Source organism: Lepidochelys kempii, chromosome 1, assembly GCF_965140285.1.
Source record: "Lepidochelys kempii isolate rLepKem1 chromosome 1, rLepKem1.hap1, whole genome shotgun sequence".
NCBI lineage: Eukaryota > Metazoa > Chordata > Testudines > Cheloniidae > Lepidochelys > Lepidochelys kempii.
The window spans coordinates 212709773-212730759 of record NC_136380.1 but is presented as its reverse complement, the minus strand read 5'-3'; the positions used below and the strand labels follow the sequence as shown (position 1 = coordinate 212730759).

General features: G+C 46.6%; 1 protein-coding gene across 1 annotated transcript in view; it reads left to right on the top strand.

Moving 5' to 3' along the window:
• The first annotated feature begins 1493 nt into the window (after window positions 1-1493).
• EPHA1 (EPH receptor A1) overlaps window positions 1494-20987 on the top strand; it is a 64514-nt gene continuing 45020 nt past the window's right edge. Inside the window, exons 1-2 of the mRNA XM_073312508.2 lie at window positions 1494-1812; window positions 14177-14244. Coding sequence (XP_073168609.2) covers window positions 1716-1812; window positions 14177-14244 — 165 coding nt within the window. The 5' untranslated portion in view covers window positions 1494-1715. The remainder of the gene's footprint in view (window positions 1813-14176; window positions 14245-20987) is intronic.

The window sequence follows — 20987 nt, the reverse complement described above, 5'->3', positions numbered from 1 at the left end:
GCAAATTCCAGCACTTAAAGCAACAGTAAAACTACTTGATGCTATTCCTGGCATTATGACCCATACACTAACTAGCTAAGACCCAAAGCCATGTTGTTCAGACTCCCAATAGTTGGCTGGCTGATGAATTGGCAACATAGAGAAATGGCAACCTTGTACAGGAGCCATGGACAGGAAATTCCTGAGCAGGTCATATCAGAGTGATGGCTGTTTGATAAACTTGCTTCTAGAATTTCTGGAGTATCCTTCTGAAGCTGTGAAAACACCATACACACAGACACACTTCTTACAGAACTAAGGACATGAAAGTGAGTCCTCAGCTCTCTCTCTTCTTCTCCCCCCTGCTGTGACTTCTTTTAGCTGTTGAACACAACTAGAATCGTCATCCTTAGTGCAATTCCCCTCTCCTACTGCTGGTTCTCTCCCCTTCCATCTCCTCAGCACAATCTCTGTCTCAGGCCTTGTCTATAGGGGTTGGTGCAATATTTGTATTGATGGAACTTGAAATGGGTAAGCTCCACTGGTGTAAATTGCAGCTTCCTTGTCTACACTTGGGTTTTATACTGGTGGAGCTGCAACTACAGCTGAAATGGAGCAAACCCCAATGGAGTCAAGGCCTAAGAGAGAGCAAACACTCCGGTAAAACTAGACAGGGAGAGAGTTCCCCACCACCCCCTTCATTCAGCGTATCTGACAAGTTTGTTGCTATCCCCTCCTGCTTTTAGGCCTTTCTTTCTGAGAAACCAGCCCCATCTGCTGCTTTTGTCGGTACCACATTCCATCCATGTACAACAGTTGCCATCTTGGCCGACGCCAGGGCCTGAACCTGGGACTTACAAAGATAAAAGCATGTGTATAGACAGTTAGCACTAATGATGAAGCTCAGACATTGTGGGAGGGATAGCTCAGTGGTTTGAGCATTGGCCTGCTAAACCCAGGGTTGTGAGTTTAATCCTTGAGGTGACCTCCTGAGGTCCCTTCCAACACTGATATTCTATGACATTCTCTGGGGCTCAGCTGTAAGGGGAGAGGCAGGAGAGTTTTGCATAATATTAGTGATTTGTGTGTTTAGAAACACTCCAGGCACTCAAAGGTTTCAATGTCATCCTCTGATGTATCTCCTCATTTAACTGTTCCAGTCCCAGTCTCTCCCATAGGACACACTAAAACCAAACAAAAGTGGCACTGTCTTTTCTACTTAGTGCTCTGTCAAGGAATGGAATACACGGACCAGCTAAGGCCCTTTCACAGAGGTCACCAAGAAGCAGCTGGAACAACTTTCAGACTGCAGGACGCATGGCTTTAACCCCGGATGGGGGCTGTAGCAACGCTAGCCCAGAAGGTGGCATCCGGGAACCATGCACAGCTTTGGAGCAAAGGTCGGGTGTTGGGACGATCCCGGCAATAGGTGGCTGGCTGCCTTTAAGGTGGATTTATTTGCCTGCCAGATGGGAAGTCTGTAACCAGCCCCTTTAAAGAGCAGGTAAAGCAGCAAGTGGGTAGAGAGAGAACTGGCTTCTCCACCCCTCGCTTTGGTCTTTCATCTTAACTCCGGGCCTGGCAGGCAGATTTTGCAATGTGTGCGCTCCCGTCAGGAGGCTCCGGGAATACTTCACGCACAGGGAGCAAGTGCCAAGTGTCCAGGGCCTAAGCCAAGGAAGCAGAGACTCAGGGTGCAAGGGGCAGGGGGGAGCAGGGCTTTCTCCCCGGGGACTATGGAGATGCGATCCCCTGGCAGCAGGACAGGCCTCTCCACTGGGCTCTTTCTCCTGCTTTGTGCTTTCCTGCCTCCTGAGATACCTGGGAAAGAAGGTAAGGATAGTGCCTGGCCTCCCCCATCCCCCGGGAGCTGGGCAGGGCTCTGCCTCCAGCAACAGGAACCCCTGCAGCTTGGCTGAGAGAGGGGTGGGAACGGAATGTTCCTTGGGAGGCCTGGGAAGGAGAGCCTCCTCGGTGGGGGGCTGGACTGGCCTTCCTCAAAGGGGCACCGGAATAGGGAGGGAGGAAGTTGTAAAATTAAGACAGGGAATTGTGTGTGTGGAGGGCTGTGGGGAGACTGACAGGTGGGGTTTGCTCAGGAAACTAATGCCTCACTCCTTACTTTTCTTTGTGACTCTGTAAATTATTTTCACACTCCTCCAGGTGTGTGGGGAAGCAGGCGTGTTGCTGCAACTTCAGGGAACTGCACCTTCCCTCCCCCCAGTCAGTTTTAAGCATAACACCTTAAAGCATTTGTAGGTCCAGAAGGGATTTTTCTCCTTTTGCATTTAACACAAGCTCTGGGGTTACAAGTTCAAACACAAACCAAATAAATAAATCCCCTCCCCCTCTCCCTGAAGAATCTCTCTGGGGACTGAGGGGAGTTAACACTTTCAGCAATAACATTTTTTGCTTGATTTGTAGCTCTTGTGGAGATTTCTGCATTAGAAAACCCATCAGTACTGGTCTCCCCTTCCACTTCCTTGTGGCAGGGCGAGGGACCTGTACGGTTCATCTACCCTGCACAACTTATCTACCCTGCCCTTTGCCTTCCCCTTGATCCCTGTCCTCCCCCCTCCCATTTGTCTTTCCTTTCCACCTCTTGGCCTGCCTCTGCTCCACTTCCCTTTCCTGCTAAGCTCCTTCTCCCTCCTCTCCCACTTAGCCCCTTTTGCCAGATGTAGTGATAGATATTCCTAGACAGTGTGGTGCTTGTGAGGGATTCAGAACCTGTGTAGAACAGGGAGTGGGAGGAATGATTCTCTACCTTTCTGAGAGGTTAAAGTGAACTTGTGAAATTGTCTGACCCTCCTTTACGCCACCTGTCTGTCACCTTTCTCTGCACATTTGTACGAACGGCTTCAGTGTTCTCCCCTCCTACTGGAGTTGCTCTTCCCCTAGCACTCAACTAGAAGAGCTGTCCACCTCTGTGCAGATTAGGGTATGGGCCTCTCTCTCTCTCTCTGGCCCTGCTCTGGGCTTTATACTGGATGTCATTCTCAGACACACTTCAAATAGGGTTCCGGATAAATAAGTTTCTAGACAGGTTTGGCCGCATCTGTTGCAGAGAGGATCAGATTGGGTTAGAACCTAATTTGGGCTCCAAGTGAACTCCAGGAACAGACTTGTCTATTGGAAGAATAGTTGGTGATAACATTTTGGGGACTGGATAACTTCTTCAAATACATCTGCCATGCCCCGTTCACTAACAGCTCACCTGCCTCAGATTGTTTTGTTTTGGTTGTGGCTGTGATCCCTTCCTCAAGTCCAGCCCCTAGAACATGTGTAGACATGCCCTGAGATGCTTTCAGCTAGGGGTGTAATTCGCAGCTTGAGGAGACATACCCCTGCCATTTCTGATCAAACTAGAGCTCTAAAAATAGAGTGAGGCCACAGCAGCAGGAGGGGCTAGCCTCCCTGAGTACATACCAGTTCATACCATGGACTCAGGGTGGCTAGCTGATCTCTCCACTGTGGCTACAGTCTATGCCTAGAGTCTTTGATGGATAGGTACTTGGGTCAGCTAGCCCCTGATGCCAGCCACGGCTGCTACATTTTATTTTTAGCACACTAGTTCAGTCAGAGCCAGTGCAAGTATATCTCCTTGCGCTGGGGATTGTGCCCCCAGCCCAAAGGGTAGACAGGCCCTAATAGGACTCATCCCCACTGATCATATCCCCTGACTCTGTTTGGGTCCCAATATGGATGGGACCTTTATTTCTCTTGGAGAGATTCCCTCCCTCACTATATGTCACATATCAGTGAGCCTTGCACATGCCAGGGGATGGGCAGCCAAGCTCTCTACCCCACCAGTGTGCCCTCTGTCCCACAATATCTAAACTTTGCAGGTCAGTGGCTCAACACTACCTTCCCTCCACCTCCATGCAGCTTCCAAATTGTGAGCCTTGTGGGTGTGACCCATCTGGAGACCTGCCTTGCCGGTGCACTGTCCATGGGGACAGGCTGTGCATATATGTGTTCCCACCACAACTCACAGCAGCAATCCTGTACTACCAGATGGTACTCCAAGGCAGCATGAGCTTCTGCACAGCTGGGTCCTGTCCTTGCCTAGAAAGCTCTTAAATCTCTCTTGTTGACTATAGTATTTGTCTCCTCTCCCTACCATTATAAAAACTGCCTGTCCCTCTCAGATCTCTTCTCCCTCACTTTATCCTGCCCCTTACTAGTGTGGAATAGATACTGTGTCCTCTAGGAAGTGACTGGAGTGAGGAGCACCTCGTGCAAATAGGATTTGGGACTACAAGTACTGTGGAAGTGTTATCTCCTCAAAAGTCCCAGAGAGAATACAGTGGAGAAGGGAAGAAGAAGGGAGGGCTGCAAAGATTCATGACCGAATCTCTGATCCTGGGCCATGCCCTGCTTCCTCATTCCACAGGTCTCTTGCATGCTCTCTCCTGCACTTTATACTCTGCTGGGTGTAGAATCATAGAAGATTAGGGTTGGAAGAGACCTCAGGAGGTTGTCTAGTCCAATCCCCTGCTCAAAACAAGAGCACACCAACTAAATCATCCCAGCCAGGGCTCTGTCAAGCTGTGAAAGCCAGGGCTTTGTCAAGCCAGGCCTTAAAAACCTCTAGGGATGCAGATTCCACCACCTCCCTTGGTGATCCATTCCAGTGCTTCACCAACCTCCTAGTGAAAAAGCAGGGATTTCCCTACACCACACCTGAATTTCCCATACATCCCTCACCCTCCCATCCTAGTTTTGTGAACTAGTTACATGCAGTGTTGCCAGTTTAGTGATTGTTTGGGAATTTGAATTGAAATGGAAACATTAATACGCACTTTAAAAGCATATAAAGTGTATGATAAAATATGTTTATCTGAAAAAGTATAATAGATTTGAAAAGTATGAACATAGACTAACTTCCTTATACAGCTGTTGTTTTTATGACAATGTCAATGCATTCATTTCGGTGATGTTGGCCAATCTAATAATTTCAAATTATGATTTGTAAGCAAAGTCTAATTGAACTCTCCCTGACAGGTAGTGATGAGCTGGGGGATGGGGGGAAAGGCTTCAGGACCAGATTGTATTTACATTCACACCTAATCTACCTAGATATACAGCAGACAGAGTTGTGTTGCCCAAGTGATTTTGGCTGGGGTTGGGTTACAAACCACTTGAATGTGGGGGGGGTGTGAAATGTTGTTATTCTTATTGTATGAGTAAAGGGCAGTAGAACTGTACTTAACCTGTGCTGATTGGGGGCATCAAGAGAGAGGGTGGGAACAGGTATTTTGCTTGATGGTCTGCCTTAGAAACAAGTACTATTTGACCTGCCCCTCTCCAGTGTTTACAGACAGATCTGATTAGGCTCCATAGATATAGTCTTTTGTTTTGTTAAGTCAGCACTACAGCTGAAAGCATTGATAATCAGGTCTAAGTGCTTAGACCTGCTGTGGGACAGTGTTTCTGTGGAAGAGACAGCCCTGCCTGCACTAGCAGCAAGGTTCCCCCACTGAGAGCTCAGCTGAAATCACAAGAGACCAACTTGCAGGGTCACAGTGGCAGCAGAAGGTGACGGCACAGGGCCATTGGCAACAGAGCGATGGAGTGAACGGTAGCACAATGAACAGCAGTGACCAGAGTGAACAGTGAGCAGCTGGAAGAACAAGCAAGGTGCCTTCTTGCCCCCCACCTGGGAGGTGAACTTATGTGAAAGCACCTCTGAACTCTGAGTCTCCACTGACCAAGGACAACACCAGTGAGTGGGGTGTGGTGGAGGGAAAAGTGAGGGGCACGTTAAATAGACATTTGTTTATTGGACTATATTTTAGTGACTTTGCTCCAGAATGCTAGATCTGTGACTGGGAATGGAAACTTATATAAATATGTTTCCTAGCAGGCCAAGATTTTTAAAGTGCATTATTTGCCAAGGTTGTTATCTCACATCGCTGCTATCTTGAGAGGTCATTATGTTGGGGAGTTTCTGTACTAAACATTCTTATTATTATAATTAATTTTTACATAAGAATGGCCATACTCGGTCAGACCAGTGGTCCATATAGCCCAGTATCCTGTCTTCTGACAGTGGTCAAGGCCAGGTGCTTCAGAGGGAATGAACGGAACAGGTAATCATCAAGTGATCCATCCCCTGTTGCCCATTCCCAGCTTCTGGTAAACAAGCTAGGGATGCTCAGAGCATGGTGTGGCATCCCTCCCCATCCTGGCTAATAGCCACTGATGGACCTAACCTTCATGAACATATCTGGTTCTTTTTTTAATCCTGTTATAGTTTTGGTCTTCACAGCATCCCCTGGCAAAGAGTTCCATGGGTTGACTTTATGTTGTGTGAAGAAGTACTTCCTTTTGTTTTGTTTTTTTAAACCTGTTGCCTATTAATTTCATTGGGTGACTGCTAGTTCTTGTGTTATGTGAAGGATTAAATAACATTTCCTTATTCACTTTCTTCACACCAGTCAAGATTTTTAAGCCTCTATCATATCCCCCCTTAGTCATCTCTTTTCTAAGATAAAAATTCCCAGTCATTTTAATCTCTCCTCCTTTTTCATACCCCAATCATTTTAGTTGCCCATCTCTGTACCTTTTCCAATTCCAATATATCTTTTTTGGGATGGGGTGACCAGATCTGCACACAGTATTCAAGATGTGGTGTACCATGGATGTATATAGAGGCAATATGATATTTTCTGTCTTATTATCTATCCCTTTCTTAATGATTCCCAACATTCTGTTTGCTTTTTTGACTGCCCCTGCACATTGAGTAGATACTTTCAGAGAACCATCCACAATGACTCCAACATCTCTTTCTTGAGTGTTAACAGCTAATTTAGACCCCCATCATTTTGTATGTATAGTTGAGATTATGTTTTCCAATGTGTATTGCTTTGCATTTATCACCATTGAATTTAATCTGCCATTTTGTTGCCCAGTCACCCAATTTGGTGAGATCCCTTTGTAACTCTTCACAGTCTGCTTTGGACTTAACTATTTTGAGTAGTTTTGTACCATCTGTAAATTTTGCCACCTCACTGTTTACCTCTTTTTGCAGATCATTTATGAATATGTTGAACAGTAATGGTCCCCGTACTGACCCCTCAGGGATACCACTATTTATCTCTCTCCATTCTGAAAACTGAACATTTATTCCTACCCTTTGTTTCCCATCTTTTAACCAGTTACTGATCCATGAGAGGACCTTCCCTCTTACCCCATGATGGCTTACTTTTCAAAAGTCAATTTAAATTAAATATTTTTTAAAAAAGAAATGTATATTTGTTTTAGAAATCTAGAACTGTTATGTGTTTTGGTGTAATTTGCATTATCCTTATGTTAAATTTGCATTATCCTAACAAAACATTTAATTTATTCATATCTCTTTTATATGTTGCAGGTCAAAGTGAAAATGAAAAGGAAAAAAAACAATGCAACAATGTTTCCACCCAAAGGCCTCAAAAACCAACCAATGTGAAGAACACATCAAGAACCAAGAATACATCAACATGTCATCTGAAGGTTCAAGTGGTGTATCTACCTCTGAGCAGCACAAATACAGCTACCTACTGAAGAAACAGTGTCTCCAAAACCTAAAGGCAGTTCCCAGTCTTTGTCGGTCAAAGTGTTCCCATTTATTGAAGTTATAAAAGATGGCTACTGATGCACCTCTTGCAAAAAAGCTTATGAAGAAGGAAAGCTTTCCAGTGTTACAACTGGTAAAAGTGGAGGAGCTTGGTTTGTTAGACCGATCAGCAAAGCCAATGCTGACAAACTATGTGAAAAGGCTGCAAAACACCATGCCTCTGGAGTGCATCAACATGCAGAAAGCCTTAAAAGTCCACTTTCAAAGCCAATTTTAGAAGTACTTAATGAGGCTGTTAAGAATGCTGAAGACACAACACAGTTCATGCGAACAAACGTGGCTGTGGTATCATACTTTCTATTTAAGCAAGAGATACCACACACTGCAAACTGGAGGCCAATGTTAAGTGCATTGTGACTTGTTCATCCTGAAGTTGAACACTGGTTCCGAACAAGACCAGCAAATGCTCACTATCTTTCTGCAAGAAACTCAACTGACTGGCTAGAAGCATGTGGTGAAAGACTCAACAGTTGAAAAAGTGAAGAACAGTAAGTAAGTCTACTGTTAAAACCACTTGGGTTATTAAACAATGCCATCCAGGCATCTGCTACAACAGTAGTAGATCTTTGTTCAGCAATAGAAGCTACATTTGGATCAATCAGAGAGCTATCCATTGAAAAAGTACTGGAAGAAGCAAAGACTTCAGTCCAGAAGTTGACGAATGAAGGCATTTATATTGAATCCTTAAGTGAAGAGGACAAGTAGTGTTTGTTAAGACAACTGAACAAGTACACAGACTTGATTCTTAAAAATCTACAACAGCGACTTCTAGATTCTGCTCAACTTCTACGTAGCTTTTACAGATCCCTGTCCTATAAAACACTGACAGTTGAGTGGAGTGAGGCGCTACCAGCAATGGGGCTGCCATTTGCTCAGGACAGAATAGAGAATTTGAACACAGAGTGGAATATCATATGACGAATGAATGAAGATTTGACTTCAGATTCTTCTTTATCATCACTAGTGGCTCAACCCAATCTTTGTGTTATGTTTCCTGGGCTGAAAGAAGTGGGAATTCATCTTTTGCTACTCCCAGTCACAACAGCCACAGTTGAGCGTTCTTTTTCATCATTGAATAGAATTTTGTGTTCTGAAAGAAGTCGCCTTCTGCCTGATCATGTGAATGAACTAATGAACATATCACTTGAAGGAATGGAAGTACCGGACACACGAGAAGCCACCAAAGATGAATACATTTCATTCAAGAAGTTCATTAACAGAGTTGTGCAAAATTATAACAAGAAACCAAGAAGGATGTAGATGTAGTGCTTCATAGAAGGCTTGAGTAGCCAACTTTAATTTGTGTGATGATTTTAAAATATGAGTTAAATCTAAATAAAATGTTCATGAAACATTTTTCAGTTTTTTACTGTGGTGACATACAGCCTGCCTTCACCCTCACAGTCTCACCTCTCATCGGCCCTGACACCACCCCCCTTTCGTAAATTCAAACACCCCCTCCCCCCATTTCAATTCCTGGGGAAAATACGATGAAAAAGTTTTTTCTAATATGCAACCTAGGCCTCCCCCACTGCAACTTGAGACTGTTGCTCCTTGATCAGTGTTGCCTGCCAGCTACAGAACTAGTCAGGGGAAGCAAGAGAGAGGTTCCAGCTATTTAAATGGCTCTTTATCACCCCCAGTTCTTTCCCAGTCCAGTTGGATATGGCCCTCAGAGCAAAGCTAGTGGAATTCAACAGGGCATCTTCAGGGTTTTTTCTATGTGCTGCAAAACTGTAATTCTCAGGCCAGGTTTACACTAGGAGTCCTTTTCTGGTATAGCTGACCTGGAATATTATACCAGCAAAGTGCTCTTAGTGAGGATGCAGCTTATACCAGCAAAACTACTCTTTGCTGGTATAGTTTATTCCTGGACACAACCCACACCCCAAGACAAACCAGTAGACTTAGCAGGATTTGGGTTTTATTTTTTGATCATTTTGATGGATAATAGCAATGTTTATTTTTAAGCAGTTTTTCAATGCTTGTCAATTTAAATTTTCACAGTAGTAGAAAATTAGGGGGGGAGGTCAGACAATAATTATTTAATGACAGTAGATGTTGAGATTCAGAAAGTTAAAGCTTTATAATTGCTAAAACACAAATTGTCAACATCACATGGCAAAATATAAAAAGTAAATATTCTTAAATCAAACTCTAGTAAAGTTCTCAAGCAGCATTTTTCTTACTTTGCCTAACTGCACATTTTAATTATCAATAGAAATATTTTTTATCAGTTTGTGTGAATTGTTACTAACACTGACCAATAAAAATCTAATCCTTCCAAGCCTAAAAACAAGCAATACATAGAATCATAGAATATCAGGGTTGGAAGGGACCCCTGAAGGTCATCTAGTCCAACCCCCTGCTTGAAGCAGGACCAATTCCCAGTTAAATCATCCCAGCCAGGGCTTTGTCAAGCCTGACCTTAAAAACCTCTAAGGAAGGAGATTCTACCACCTCCCTAGGTAACCCATTCAAGTGCTTCACCACCCTCTTAGTGAAAAAGTTTTTCCTAATATCCAATCTAAACTCCCCCACTGCAACTTGAGATCATTACTCCTCGTTCTGTCATCTGCTACCATTGAGAACAGTCTAGATCCATCCTCTTTGAAACCTCCTTTCAGGTAGTTGAAAGCAGCTATCAAATCCCCCCTCATTCTTCTCTTCTGCAGGCTAAACAATCCCAGCTCCCTCAGCCTCTCCTCATAAGTCATGTGTTCTAGACCCCCTAATCATTTTTGTTGCCCTTCACTGGACTCTCTCCAATTTATCCACATCCTTTTTGTAGTGTGGGGCCCAAAACTGGACACAGTACTCCAGATGAGGCCTCACCAATGTCAAATAGAGGGGAATGATCACATCCCTCGATCTGCTCGCTATGCCCCTACTTATACATCCCAAAATGCCATTGGCCTTCTTGGCAACAAGGGCACACTGCTGACTCATATCCAGCTTCTCGTCCACTGTAACCCCTAGGTCCTTTTCCGCAGAACTGCTGCCTAGCCATTCGGTCCCTAGTCTGTAGCGGTGCATTGGATTCTTCCATCCTAAGTGCAGGACCCTGCACTTATCCTTATTGAACCTCATCAGATTTCTTTTGGCCCAATCCTCCAATTTGTCTAGGTCCTTCTGTATCCTATCCCTCCCCTCCAGCGTATCTACCACTCCTCCCAGTTTAGTATCATCCGCAAATTTGCTGAGGGTGTAATCCACACCATCCTCCAGATCATTTATGAAGATATTGAACAAAACCGGCCCCAGGACCGACCCTTGGGGCACTCCACTTGATACCGGCTGCCAACTAGACATGGAGCCATTGATCACTACCCGTTGAGCCCGACAATCTAGCCAGCTTTCTACCCACCTTATAGTGCATTCATCCAGCCCATACTTCCTTAACTTGCTGACAAGAATACTGTGGGAGACCGTGTCAAAAGCTTTGCTAAAGTCAAGAAACAATACATCCACTGCTTTCCCTTCATCCACAGAACCAGTAATCTCATCATAAAAGGCGATTAGATTAGTCAGGCATGACCTTCCCTTGGTGAATCCATGCTGGCTGTTCCTGATCACTTTCCTCTCATGCAAGTGCTTCAGGATTGATTCTTTGAGGACCTGCTCCATGATTTTTCCAGGGACTGAAGTGAGGCTGACTGGCCTGTAGTTCCCAGGATCCTCCTTCTTCCCTTTTTTAAAGATTGGCACTACATTAGCCTTTTTCCAGTCATCCGGGACTTCCCCCGTTCTCCACGAGTTTTCAAAGATAATGGCCAATGGCTCTGCAATCACAGCTGCCAATTCCTTCAGCACTCTCGGATGCAACTCGTCCGGCCCCATGGACTTGTGCATGTCCAGCTTTTCTAAATAGTCCCTAACCACCTCTTTCTCCACAGAGGGCTGGCCATCTCTTCCCCATTTTGTGATGCCCAGCGCAGCAGTCTGGAAGCTGACCTTGTTAGTGAAAACAGAGGCAAAAAAAGCATTGAGTACATTAGCTTTTTCCACATCCTCTGTCACTAGGTTGCCTCCCTCATTCAGTAAGGGGCCCACACTTTCCTTGGCTTTCTTCTTGTTGCCAACATACCTGAAGAAACCCTTCTTGTTACTCTTAACATCTCTCGCTAGCTGCAGCTCCAGGTGCGATTTGGCCCTCCTGATATCATTCCTACATGCCCGAGCAATATTTTTATACTCTTCCCTGGTCATATGTCCAACCTTCCACTTCTTGTAAGCTTCTTTTTTATGTTTAAGATCCGCACATGGAAGAGTGCAGTTCTGCTGGTATAACTGTATCTACACTAGGGACTTTTGTCAGCACAGCTCTGTTGATCAGGGAACACTCCTCTTCATACCTTGGCCAACAGAGCCGGCAAAGCTTTATAGCAGTGGTTCTCAAACTTTTGCACTGGTGACCCCTTTCAGATAGGAAGCCTCTGAGTGTGACCCCCCCCCCTTATAAATTAAAAACACTTTTTAATATATTTAACACCACTATAAATGCTGGAGGCAAAGCGGGGTTTGGGGTGGAGGCTGACAGCTCATGATCCTGTAATAACCTGTGACCGCCTGAGGGGTCCCGACCCCCAGTTTGAGACCCCCTGCTTTATAGTGTAGGCCTGGCCTCAGGATTGCCAACTACAAAAGCATTCAAAAATCGTGAGCCAAACCTCAAAAAATCATGAGGCTGGCTTCTAGACAGGGCCGGCTCCAGGCACCAGCGAACCAAGCAGGTGCCTGGGGCAGCAAATGTAAAGGGGTGGCAGGATGTCGGGCTCTGGGGCGGCAATCCGCCCTCGGAGGCGGCAGGAATTCGGTGGCCACTCCGTCACAGCACGTTTCGCTCTTGACGGCAATTTGGTGGCGGGGAACGCAATTCTTCTTTGTTCACCGGCGGCAATTCGGCGGGCACACCGTCACTCTGCCTCCGTGTTCGGCGGGCAGGATTCCGCCTCCCCGTTCAGCGGCAAGTTGTGGTTTTTTTGCCGCTTGGGGCAGCAAAAATGCTGGAGCCAGCCCTACTTCTAGATCCCAAGACTTTAGGGTGCACACAGATCACATTTTCATTTTTTTCACAGCAACCATGAAGGTTGGAAACTAAACTGAAAGCAGGATTCTCACCTAATCACATGCTTTCCAGGAGTCAAGACACTAAGAAAAACACCAAACAGCTTGAGACTCATGAGAAAACCATGAGAAGTGGCAATACTGCATTCTGCAGCCCTTGCACGCTTGCTGAGTTAGCTACTGCATGAAGCAGTTGAGGCAGTGCATTTGAAAGGGGAAGGGATGAAAGGTGGAGGTCATGGGTTACAAAAGTCAAAGGAGAGAGATGAGTTGAACAGCGTGGGTATGAGGGATGGGAGATGGAAGGTTAGTGAGGGAGATATTGGGATATGGGGGAAGGTGAATGCTGAGATAAGGCTTGTAAATTTCTTTCTTATTCCCATCCCTGCACATGGAGGAGATCTTTGAGTTAAAACACCTCCCCACAGAAATACAGAGGGAGAGGAGAGAGAAACTGGGTGGTTGTGGACAGTTGATACTAAAACATAGCTGACTGAAACCCTCCTGCCTATTCAATTAAGGTGGCCTACTGTTGAGAATAGGCCACTTCCACCTTAATTGAACTGACTTGTTAGCACTGTCCCCCCACTTGGTAAGGCAACTCCCATCTTTTCATGTGCTGTGTATTTATACCTACCTACTATATTTTCCACTCCATGCTTCTGATGAAGTGGGTTTTAGCCCATGAAAGCTTATGCCCAAATAAAGTTATTAGTCTCTACGGTGCCACAAGGACTCCTCATTGTTTTTCCATATGTAGGGGAGATGATACATCCATGAACTAGCTGCTAAAGGCTCCTGGTTGCTGTGACTGATACAGTGGAGGTTACACTCTTCATGTGGTCTCTTTACACAGCACCTTCCCATGACCCTCCTTGCTCTCCCTTCCCCAGCCCTGGCTAGTTCCCTGAGGCAACACAAATTGACCTTTTCTGGTGGTAATTTGTTCAGTCACCTCAGCACTTATCTCTTTTCATCCCCCTGTTGGCTTTGCTATTCCTGTTCTGAAGGGAGATTCTTGGAGAGGTTCCATTACCATGCCAGTTTTTGGGGCATTGAATTCCCATTTTAATTCATCCCAGTATCTCTTACCCATTTAGGAGGGGTGGGGGAGCACTGAGAGGGAGCCTTCTCTGATGGGCTTTAGGGGGGGCTCCTCTTTGGTTTTTTGCTGCCTAGGTTTGTGGATTGGAAAGAATTTTGGATAGCTGCAGTGTTACTGCAATCTATTGCTATCCTCCCTCTAGCCATGCTGTTGCATGAGTGGAGGGGAAAGATGCTCTTTTCCTGGCTGGAGAAGAAGGAATTGGGGAGAGATGATATGGCTATGAATTGCGGGGCAGAGCTGCAGACATTGCTGAATGACCTGGATACAGTCACATTGAATAGAATGGGGAAAGTCAAAAGCAGTAGTGCTAAGAAGCAGTGACAAAATGGAAAGGCTCTCTATGCCTGTTCCAAAAACCGTGATAGTTGGGTTTCTCATCCTTTCCTTTTGGCTTTCAGTGAATCTCCTGGACACAAGCACTGCACAGAGTGAACTGGGCTGGCTTCCGGATCCTCCAGAAACAGGGGTGAGTACTATGCTGGGGAAGGAAGGGCAGAACTCTGGAGTATTGGAGAGAAATGGAGAGAAATGAAGGATTAATCCCAAAAAGGGACTCTTAGTCTTAGCCTTAGTCCTGCCATGCAGCTCCCCCTAGTATTTCAGTCCTGGCCTCCCGACACAGCTCTGCCAATGCCCCTCAGTCCTGCCCTGCAGCCGCCCTGTTATTCCAGTCCTAGGCTCCCCTCACAGCTCTGCCAATGCCCCTAAGTCCTGCCCTGCCCTGTTAGTTCAGTGCCATGGATCCCATTACTAAAGAAATATAATAATGTTGTTACTTTTTAGTGATTATTGGCAGTTGGTATTTAAATATGAAATCTTTCAAATGGATTCATATGTTGAATCTAAATACAGGAGGAAGAAGAATAAAACTGATGTCCTGTCTTGTCACCTGAGTTCCTCTGTCCCTTTTTGTAAGTAGAGTGTGCGCTTCCCACTCCCATTGAAATACCCACGACAGAACTACTTCCTAATGATTTTGAAGAATCTGGAACAATTTGAAAATAAGTGGGACTCTCTGTTCGCTCCCTCTCAGGGGTTATAAACTGAATATACTAGATTATTAATTGACTGTGAACAGTCAATTGAGAGACTGCCCCATGGAGAAGCAGTATGTTCTAGTGCAGTGGTCTCCAACCTTTTTACACCCAAGATCACCTTTTGAATCTAAGGGCAACCAAGGATCTACCCCCATGCCTTCCCTGAGGCCCCGCCCCTTCTTCAAAGCTCCGCCCCCTCACTCCATTCCCCACCATCCCCCGTTGCTCATTGTCCCCCACCCTCACTCACTTTCACCCGGCTGGGTTATGGGATTGGGGTGCAGGCTCTGGGTGGGGGCCAAGGGTTTTGCACTGTGGGACTCTGGGCTGAGCCTGGGGCATGGGTTGGGGTGCAGGAGGGAGTGAGGGATGCAAACTCTAGGAGGGAGTTTGGGTGCAGGAGGGGGCTCCAGGCTGGGGCAGAGTGTTGGGGTGCAGGAGAGGGTACAGGGTGCTGGCTCTGGGAGGGGGGTCAGGGCTGGGGCAGGGGGTTTGGGGTGGAGAAGGGGGTATGGGGTGCTGGCTCCAGGAGGGGGCTCTGGACTGGGGGTTGGGATGCAGAAGGGGGCTTGGGGTGCTGGCTCTGGGAGGGGGCTCAGGGTGAGGCTTGGGGATCTGGCTCCGGGAGAGCGCTCAGGGCTGGGCATTCGGGTGCAGCCTCCCTCTGGGCAGCACTTACCTCTGGCAGCCTCTGGTTGGCAGTGGGCGCTGCGAGGCTAAGGCAGGGACCCTGTCTACCCTGGCTCCACACGAGACCTGGAAGGGGTCAACGCACATCTGCGGTCCCTGGGGGAAGGGGCAGAAGACACGTGGCTCCACGAGCTGCTCCTCTCTACAAGCACCGTCCCCACAGCTCTCCCAGCCAATGGGAGCTGCGGTGGTTCTGCTTGTGGGCAGGAGCAGTGCGTAGAGGGAGACCCCTGGCCACAGGGCCGTGTTGGCCACTTCCAGGAGTGGTGTGGGGCCAGCGTAGACAGTCTGCCTTAGCAGCAACTATGCGGCGCCACTGGAGATCGCGATCAACTGGGAGATCATAGAATCATAAAATATCAGGGTTGGAAGGGACCTCAGGAGGTCATCTAGTCCAATCCCCTGCTTAACGCAGGACCAGTCCCCAACTAAATCATCCTGGCTAGGGCTTTGTCAAGCCTGACCTTAAAAACCTCTAAGGAAGGAGATTCCACCACCTGCCTAGGTAACCCATTCAAGTGCTTCACCACCCTCCTAGTGAAAAAGTTTTTCCTAATATCCAACCTAAACCTCCCCCACTGCAACTTGAGACCATTACTCCTGGTTCTGTCATCTGCTACCACTGAAAACAGTCTAGATCCATCCTCTTTGGAACCCCCTTTCAGGTAGTTGAAACCAGCTATCAAATCCCCCCTCATTCTTCTCTTCTGCAGACTAAATAATCCCAGTTCCCTCAGCCTCTCCTCATAAGTCATGTGTTCCAGCCCCCGAATCATTTTTGTTGCCCTTCACTGAACTTCCAATTTTTCTATGTCCTCCTTGTAGTGTGGGGCCCAAAACTGGACACAGTACTCCAGATGAGGCCTTACCAATGCCGAATAGAGGGGAATGATCATGTCCCTCAATCTGCTGGCAATGCTCCTACTTATACAGCCCAAAATGCTGTTAGCCTTCTTGGCAACAAGGGCACATTGTTGACTCATATCCAGCTTCTCGTCCACTGTAACCCCTAGGTCCTTTTCTGCAGAACTGCTGCCAAGCCGCTCGGTCCCTAGTCTGTAGCAGTGCATGGGATTCTTCCATCCTAAGTGCAGGGTCTCTGCACTTGTCCTTGTTGAACCACATCAGATTTCTTTTGGCCCAATCCTTTAATTTGTCTAGGGCCCTCTGAATCCTATCCCTACCTTCCAGCGTTTCTACCATTCCTCCCAGTTTAGTGTCATCTGCAAACTTGCTGAGGGTGCAATCTATGCCATCCTCCAGATCATTAATGAAGATATTGAACAAAACCAGCCCCAGGACCGACACCTTGGGGCACTCCGCTTGATACCGGCTGCCAACTAGACATGGAGCCATTGATCAATACCCGTTGAGCCTGACGATCTAGCAAGCTTTCTATCAACCTTATAGTCCATTCATCCAGCCCAAACTCCCTTAACTTGCTGGCAAGAATACTGTGGGAGACCGTATCAAAAGCTTTGCTAAAGTCCAGGAATAACATGTCACCTGCTTTCTCCTCATCTACATAGCCAGTTATCTCATCAGAGAAGGCAAATAGGTTAGTCAGGCATTACTTGACCTTGGTGAATCCATGCTGACTGTTCCTGATCACTTTCTACTCCTCTAAGTGCTTCAAAATGGATTCCTTGAGGACCTGCTCCATGATTTTTCCAGGGACTGAGGTGAGGCTGACTGGTCTGTAGTTCCCCGGATCCTCGTTCTTCCCTTTTTTAAAGCTGGGAACTACATTAGCCTTTTTCCAGTCATCCAGGACCTCCCTCGATCGTCATGAGTTTTCAAAGATAATGGCCAATGGCTCTGCAATTACATCAGCCAACTTCTTTAGCACCCTTGGATGCAGTGCATCCGGCCCCATGGACTTGTGCTCATCGAGCTTTTCTAAATAGTCCTGAACCACTTCTTTTTCCATAGAGCGCTGGTTACCTCCTCCCCATGCTGTGCTGTCCATGCAGTAGTCTGGGAGCTGACCTTGTTCGTGAAGACAGAGGCAAAAAAAGCATTGAGTACATAGCTTTTTCCACATCCTCTGTCACTAGGTTGCCTCCCCCATTCAGTAGGAGGCCCATACTTTCCCTGACCACCTTCTTGTTGCTAACATACCTGTAGAAACCCTTCTTGTTACCCTTCACATCCCTTGCTAGCTGCAACTCCAAGTGTCATTTGGCCTTCCTGATTTCACTCCTGCATGCCCGAGCAATATTTTTATAGTCCTCCCTGGTCATTTGTCCAGTCTTCCACTTCTTGCAAGCTTCTTTTTTGTGTTTAAGATCAGCAAGGATTTCATTTCAGGTTTCAGAGTAACAGCCGTGTTAGTCTGTATTCGCAAAAAGAAAAGGAGTACTTGTGGCACCTTAGAGACTAACCAACTTATTTGAGCATGAGCTTTCGTGAGCTACAGCTCACTTCATCGGATGCATCATTGTTAAGCCAAGCTGGTCACCTGCCATATTTACTATTCTTTCTACACATCGGGATGGTTTGTTCCTGAAACCTCCATAAGGATTCTTTAAAATGCATCCAGCTCTCCTGGACTCCTTTCCCCCTCATGTTTTTCTCCCAGAGGATCCTGCCCATGAGTTCCCTGAGGGAGTTGAAGTCTGCTTTTCTGAAGTCCAGCGTCCGTATTCTGCTGCTCTACTTTCTTCCCTGTGTCAGGATCCTGAACTCGACCATCTCATGGTCACTGCCTCTCAGGTTCCCATCCACTTTTGCTTCCCCTACTAATTCTTCCTGGTTTGTGAGCAGCAGGTCAAGAAGAGCTCTGCCCCAGCTGGTTCCTCTAGGATCGACCAATCAATCGTGATTGACTGGTTGGTGACCACTCGTCTAGTGGATAGAGCAGAGGTGGGCAAACTATGGCCCGCAGGCCACATCTGGCCCACAGAACCATCCTGCCAGGCCCTTGAGCTCCTGGCTGAGGAGTCTAGTCCCGGGCCCCTCCCCCGCTGTCCCTCCTCCCCTGCAGTTATGCCACCGTACAGGTAGTGCGGCTGGCTCCGTGCAGGCAGCAGGGCTGCGAGCTTCTGCAGCTCTGAGCGTCATGGTAAGGGGGCAGCAGCGACGGCGTGCGCGGCAGCAAAGGGGGTTGGGTAGGGGATCCCGGGGGGGCAGTCAGAGGACAGGGAGCAGGGGGCGGTTGGATGGGGCAGAGGTTCTGAGGTGGGGCTGTCAGGGGTCGGGGAACAGCGGGGGTTGGATAGGGCATGGGAGTCCTGGGGGGCCTGTCAGGAGGCAGGGGTGTGGATAGGGGTCGGGGCGGTCAGGGGACAAGGAGCCGGGGGTGCGGGTTGGATGGGTCAGAGGTTCTGAGAGGGGCAGTCAGTGGGTGGGAAGTGGGTGGGGGTGGGTAGGGCGCTGGGACTAGGCTGTTTGGGGGGCACAGCCTTCCCTACCCAGCCCTCCATACAGTTTCGCACCCTGATATGGCCCTTGGGCCAAAAAGTTTGCCCACCCCTGGGATAGAGCCTTACACTAGAATTCAGGAAACCTGGGTTCTAGTTCTGCCTGTGCTACTGACCTGCTGGGTGACCTTGGGCAAGTCACGTCTCTCTGTGCCTCAGTTTCCCTATCTGTAAAATGGGAATAAGGATACTGGCCTCATTTTTAAAGTGCTTTGAGATCTATTATTATTACAAATCATAATATGACTTTTCTAGTTGCCAGCACTACAAACTCTGACCTGGCATTTACACGTCTCACTGAGTGCTTGGTTTTCTTCTGCTCTTATCTGTTATGTACAAACAAAGCAATTGTGTACGCTCCATAAAATTACTTTTGTTTTAGATCAAGGGAACCCAACCCCTCACCAAAATAAGAGAACAAAAATAAAGACTCTATGAAAAGACGATATGGTCTTTTGTCTTCTCCGTAATGTGTGGCATCTGAACTGCATACAAAATAGCAGATTTTTCAGAAAGTTTAAAGATGCACTATGCGTAAAATGAAGTGCTACATAGCCACATACCATTACCACAGGAAGGGTTTCACTAGTTGGCACCAAGATAATATCTTCATCTGCATAGGATAAGCCTGGATAGCCAACTTTGGCAATGCCTATCCAAAGAGCCTGTCTTTGTACTGTAGCTGCAGCAACTAAAATAATGCCCCTTCTCTATGTTTCTTGGGAGCTGGGAATGCAATTACAGGGCATGACAATTCCTGTGCAATCCCCTGCCCCCCCATCAGTGTGATCACAGTTATATCCGTATAAATGTGCTTGTATCAGTATAACTTATTCCAGTTTAAGAAGCAGAATAAGTTAGCAAAACTGCATCCACACTAGGACTTTTACCAGTATTACTATTTTGTTTTAAAAAAAAATCACGCCTCTAACCAAAATAGTTATGCCAGTAACACTTCTCAGTCTTTCCGCCTGCCTTGCCACCACCATGTGGCTTTGACTAATACAATATTCCCAGTTGGCTAATGGGGAGTATGGAATCCAAATGTTCCACTCCAGTAGATTGGTAGCAATATAAACCCCACTTTGGACTCTTGGACTCTGAAGAGGAGGTGTGCAGCCCCAACTGTTGAAAGAAAAGCCTAGGATCAGGCAGCAGGGAGTGAGGAGTGCCGGTTAAAATGATTAGGTAAGGGGATTTGGGAGATGAAGTGGGGTAGAGAGAACAAACTGTCTGTTAGTGGCAAAGTTATTTTTTGAGTAGGTTTTGCCACATGTCACAATATTTGGTGGAAGGGGGGTGGGAGGGAGCGGGGGGGAGTTTCCCAATGCCCCAGCTGCTTGCATCAAGAGATTGCATGAATATCTCACCTTCCATTTTAAAAAAGTTTCTAGCCCTTGCAGTTGCAGAGAAATGCTTGAGAATGTGACCCACTTGTATCCCAAAGGCTCAGAAATCACAGGCAAAGAGAAAAGCCCATGTATTTTGAAATCTCATGATTCTTGAACAGATGGGGTTGGCAATACTAGGTTCATCTGTGCATATTGGACAGCAAATATTCTTAGACCATTGAGAAATCCAGGTTGCCAGATGGGTTTTATGGAGACTTTTACAGAACAGTCAACAAACACAAACTGTATTTTTAGCCTGCCTACTTACAAAATGTCCTGTACCATACAGCGGAGAGTGATAGTGACTTAACTGCAATGTGCATTGAAAAGACTTCCATGGTTGTACTGGTGGTACTAATAGAGGCCTAGTGAAATAGGAGAGGTGAGAGACTATTTTGAAAGGGAATTGTGCTGAGACTTGTTGAGAGAGGGTATTCTATGGTTACTGCTCCATGACTGTTTGATTACTTTTCATTTATGGAACTCCCTGATCTCTGACCTGTATTGGTTTTCTACCAACAAGATTGCAGGGATTTGCTTGATCATTTCTCAGTAACTGTAATGTGAATAGATGAAAAGTTGCCACAAACACAAAAACAATGGGCAAAGGCATCCTTTAAAAATTGGAAGTTAAATCCTACTGAGGAAAATAGAATGGTGCATAAACTT